At 31.0% G+C, this 5,004-nt stretch overlaps 1 protein-coding gene across 1 annotated transcript; it reads right to left on the reverse strand.

The window, feature by feature from the left end:
- Positions 1–698: 698 nt before the first annotated feature.
- Positions 699–5,004, reverse strand: LOC124946117 (probable beta-1,3-galactosyltransferase 2). The gene is made up of 11 exons (XM_047486682.1): positions 4,587–5,004; positions 3,834–3,933; positions 3,663–3,736; positions 3,375–3,583; positions 3,229–3,292; positions 3,045–3,117; positions 2,833–2,953; positions 2,670–2,757; positions 2,450–2,575; positions 2,114–2,223; positions 699–1,130 (listed from the first exon to the last, which is right to left on the reverse strand). Exons 1-11 carry the CDS (start codon positions 4,697–4,699, stop codon positions 982–984), a joined length of 1,227 nt encoding a protein of 408 aa, XP_047342638.1. The 5' UTR covers positions 4,700–5,004; the 3' UTR covers positions 699–981.

A 5,004-nucleotide genomic window follows, 5' to 3' on the forward strand; every position in this document is an offset into this window, starting at 1 on the left:
CTACCAAGTTTTTTTTTTAAAGGTAAAACTACAACCACCCTGTAATTATGGTATTAGTTTATCATCATTAATACCTTCACAATTTTAAAAAAAAAATTAAAGTGGTTTTTTTTTTTGTTAAGGAATAATCGACTAAAAATATAATTTGTTGACGCTAGACTTTAACGACTATTTTTATCGGCAATTTTTCTACTGTTTTAACGACTTTGTTATTAGTCATTCAACTACTCTGACTTTTTGATATTATTCATTCAACTACTTTGTTTATTTACCGTAGTTAACATAATCATCATGTACCACAAAATATATTAACATTATATCTAACCATACTAGATATTTTTAATTATTATACGAAATTTTATATTTAATCAATATAACATAAAAGAAAATAGTAAATAAAGAGTAATAACAAAATAATCATTAACTTAATATACCATAAATAGGTATATCTTAAATTTTAACTATGATAAAAAAAGGTTTCTTTACCGTGGATTAAAAGGCTTCGGTACTAACCCAATTTTACTAGTGAATTGCTTGTGAGCTAGGAATTCTTTATCCAAATGTTTAATCTCATATTAAACAAAACTAACTATTAAACCATACATTAAACATGTAACAAATCTCATGAGGAAGATGTTCTATTAAGCTTACATTTAATTATTTTATTACTTGAGTTCAATAGCTTCCACAAGGCAAAATATGCAAATGGGGAGCTTTCATTATCTATAATAGATTACAAAATAAAATGAAATCGATTATAACACGTGTATATATAATATAATAATATATATTTATATATATATATATATATATTTCTAAAATATATATATATTTCTAAAATATATGACTACATTTGTAGTCTTGCCTACTCTTCTCTACTTAAAAAATTAGAAGGTCGGCTCAGCAACATCCCTCTTTAATCAAGTAAACATTTAAATCTCAACATAATACACAAATAAAACCTGAAAATGTGGAGCCTAATTAGAATGTAGCATTCCAAATTGCGTTTTCGCTTTCTCCACATCTTCGATGAACTTCATTCATCCTCTCTATAGACCTACATATCCCACTGCAAGTCCAATCGAACGAAGCTACACAAATGTTTCCCGCCTGAGCCTTCCATTCGCAATCTGCATCCACAGGCGTTTCAAAAACCCTTATTTGTGTCGTATTGCTCACAAAAGTTCTTTCCAAATTCCATTATGTGTATTAATTATTTATAGGACCCATCTCATTGAAAATGAATAAGTTTAAAATTTTGTGTTTAACTCAGTTCTTCTTTTAGTCTTATATAGATTCGAATTTTTATTCAAATCCAAAAATTGTTTAGCTAATAGTTATAAACATATTGAATAAGCCCAATATCTATTTAATATAATAAATTATATATTCATAATATTTCAAAAAACTTAAATTACTATATTCTAACAAAGTAACATATTTTATAATCGGTAATGTTTCACTAATTTAATTACCAAATTTAGCGAAACGAGGATTTTGACTACAAAATTTCAAAGAATCGGTAATTAAAACTCTCGATTCATTGAAATTCGCTAGTTAAATTGTGACATGGATCTTTTATTTATTTATAAATGTCACGTAGATAATAACTTAACGGCGTTTGAAACCGTTAAAGACAAAACATCGTTTTGTTTAATAATACAAAGTCTAAAATTGTGATGTTTAAAATAAGAGATCCGAAATCTATTTAGCCTCAACCATGAGCCCCAATTTGGCCAGCAAAAATATGGATCTTTTTATTTAAATTTATATTTTGTAAGGATAGGGATGAGGATTGTTCTTAAGTGGATTTGTGAATTCTTTAAGTTGTGGTATGTGTTTTAGATATGACCCAAAACTAGGGTCCATTATTTTCCTTCACAATTCTTTGTGGTTTACTTCTTAATGGCTCCACCAAATTAAAAGGCTGTCCATGGCCAATTTTCCTACCATGATCTTGTAACCGCTCATTTTACAAATTCAAATTATGATTGTAGGGTATTCTCCATTTCTCCCCATGATCTGGTCCTTGATTCCTCAATTATTAATTTTTCACTTAGAATTTTATCAACACAATTTTGCTTTTACTATTATTGTAGGGTTTGAGACTTACCTGGTGGGGTTCCACAGCATAGCCGTCTGTCGTCTACATGCTCGACGTCAAGTCCGATGAACCAAGAACCGAGGGAAACATCCTCGTTAGCAAATCTATGCAGTAAATGTCTGGAAAAATCATGCACCGCCATAATTAAGATCATTGAAAAGGTCAATATTCAAGTAAATAGCACATATATCATCTATTAAATAAGAATAAGTGCAATTTTTAGTATAGAATTAGTTAAATTATGAATAAACTAAAAGTGATTTTTAACTAATTTGCTCAGAATCTAAATAATTAAGTTAAAATGAATTTAATTCAAGTACTTAGTCATTTAGATTAGAACTTAACTGGTTTATTGATATATAAGTGGCAAGATCGTGTGAAATGGCGTATATTTGTCCAGTTGCATGACGGAAATACTTGTTTCCTGGCTCGCCAAACTTCCAATACTCCGGTTCATGATACCTAACACCTCTGTTATAACAGTTTCAATATAAACTAGGATTTATGAGTGTCAATTGATTCATAAAATTAAAAATGAGTTTTTGTGTGAAACAAAATGGCTTACTTTTGAGCTAAAACAGGACCTGATTTCATACATCCAATATATACACGAGGTTTCTTCCTGTATCTTGCTAAGGTTTCTCCTAAGGTTGCTGCAACAAATTCAATTGTAATTTGTAAGTATACAACATTCATAAACAAAATATTTAACCCAACTCTTAGCTTACCTATATTTACATGAACATCGTCGTCTACTTTGACATAAAAATCTGCATCCCATAAATTGACGGCTGTAGCAAAATATATCTTTGTCTTGGCAGATAACTCGAGATAACCCTCTACATGATCCTGAATTATCAGAGCACAACCCATGTTTCAGATTTAATGTAAAATGTAAAATAAAAATAAAAACTATGGGTGTGTAAGTTTCGATCATTACCAGCATTAATAGATCTCCATGTTTCTTGTCCTCAGCTTGAATTGTTTTATCGAGTATGCCACCCACAGTGGCGCTGCAAACAAACATACAGTTCAAGAGATTTTGTGTTTGAGTTTACTATGATTATAATGAAATTTTCATACTCTTTTAAATGAATAATTAACAATGAAAAGTAGACACTGACCTATGACCAATGACAAACCGCATAACTATCCCCTTCTCTTCCTCCATCCTTTTCCTTTTTTCACCTGTTTTTTATTAAGATGATCAAGTCATAAACCAAAACTAGAATGTGTAGTAGTAATCCAGTAAATTGAGTTTTAAGTTAACCTTGTGGCATCCATGTTTCGCGAACAGAATCTCTTCTTTTCCTGCTGCTAAAGGCAGTGTTTATTCCTATAACAACAGAATATTTTCTTTTTCTTGGTTTTTCAATTTTCAAGTCATTTGACAAGGGAGATCCGTTGAGAATTGACTCTTGTTGAGCTCTTGCAGCCGCTAATTCCATCTCTAGATGCGAGATAGTTTTATCCAGACTCCTGCATTTATAATATAGTAAGTATATAGCTACAACATTCAAGATATCTTTTGTGTAAGAGTAAAAGGAGAGAAACTTACTGTACATTGCGATGAGTCTTGGATACTTTGCCAAGAATGTAGTTTGGCTCCGGCTTTACATTTTTTTCATACAACTATAGACAAACCCAATTCATGTCAGAAAACAAAACAAAATCGCGATAAATGAATCATCATAAAAATGAAAAATGAAAAGAAATAAAATATACTCACAGATCTTGTATTACAACCCTCTGAAATCAGTTTTAGCTTTTCAGCTTCAACAGTTGTTGTTCTAGTGATGCTTTTGGACTCTGGTGGCATTGTCCACATTCTGCCCAAACATATATACTCCAAATTAACAACAGTCATAATGCTACTTCAAATAAGAAGAAAGCTTATTTCATGATAAAATGTATAAATGACTACATTACATAGAACTCATCTAGAGAGATCTGAACTCAATTTCATCAGTCAATCATTGAAAAATAATATAAGAATGTATTGTATGTATGACAAATAATTAAAGGACACTAGTGGCATTAAGGGCTACAGTCTCCATGCTGTGTTTAATTCCTCATAAAGAAGAACCAATAATGAAATTGGAGAGAATGGGCCTAAACGTAGTAAATACTCCCTGAAAAGATATTGTCTCCCAAGTTTAAGAACTAATAAAAGACTATAAATACATATTTAAACATCAAAACTCAACAGCAGCAATTTAAGCTAATTCCAAATCAGCTAAGTTTGTCAAATAACCCTAAGCATAAGCATGAGCAAGAACAGGAATGGAATAGGATCGTTGCCTATCACTGTATTAAATCCAAGTTAGATCTATCAATCCACTCTTAGAATGGAAATTTATTTAAAATTGATCAGTAAAAACAAATAATAATAATAATCAAAGAGATCCTCAAACATAAGATCAAAATATATGATAGAATTCAGTACTGTCCGATGATCTATAATTTCCATGAGATTACATACCTAGAGGTGAAAAGCATACCGGCGCAGAAACAGCCAATGCAAATCAAAATAGTACAATTTCTCGGTAACATAGTTTTTGACAATTCCTCTCCTCCTCTGCTCTTCAGAAACATTTTTTGCTGTGAAATTCTTATCTATCTATCAATCTCCAGGTCTGGCGCTGATTAGACAGAAAGAATAAGTAAAAATGGCGACATAGAAAAAGAGCTGGAGGCAAGTGGTATGAATTTGATGAAGAGAATCAATTCCAAAGTGATGAAGAAGACTGTTAGAGAAGAAGAGGACAAAGACTGTCCTTCTTCTCCACTTGTAATTTATTCGTTCCTTTGCTTTGATTCCTCTTCTAGCTCTATACGTAGTAGTAGTAATCTTCTTCTCTCTCTCTCTCTCTACAAATATGGATTCGTTTTCTGCAACT

The sequence above is a fragment of the Impatiens glandulifera genome, chromosome 7 (assembly GCF_907164915.1).
Source record: "Impatiens glandulifera chromosome 7, dImpGla2.1, whole genome shotgun sequence".
In the NCBI taxonomy this organism is placed as follows: domain Eukaryota; kingdom Viridiplantae; phylum Streptophyta; class Magnoliopsida; order Ericales; family Balsaminaceae; genus Impatiens; species Impatiens glandulifera.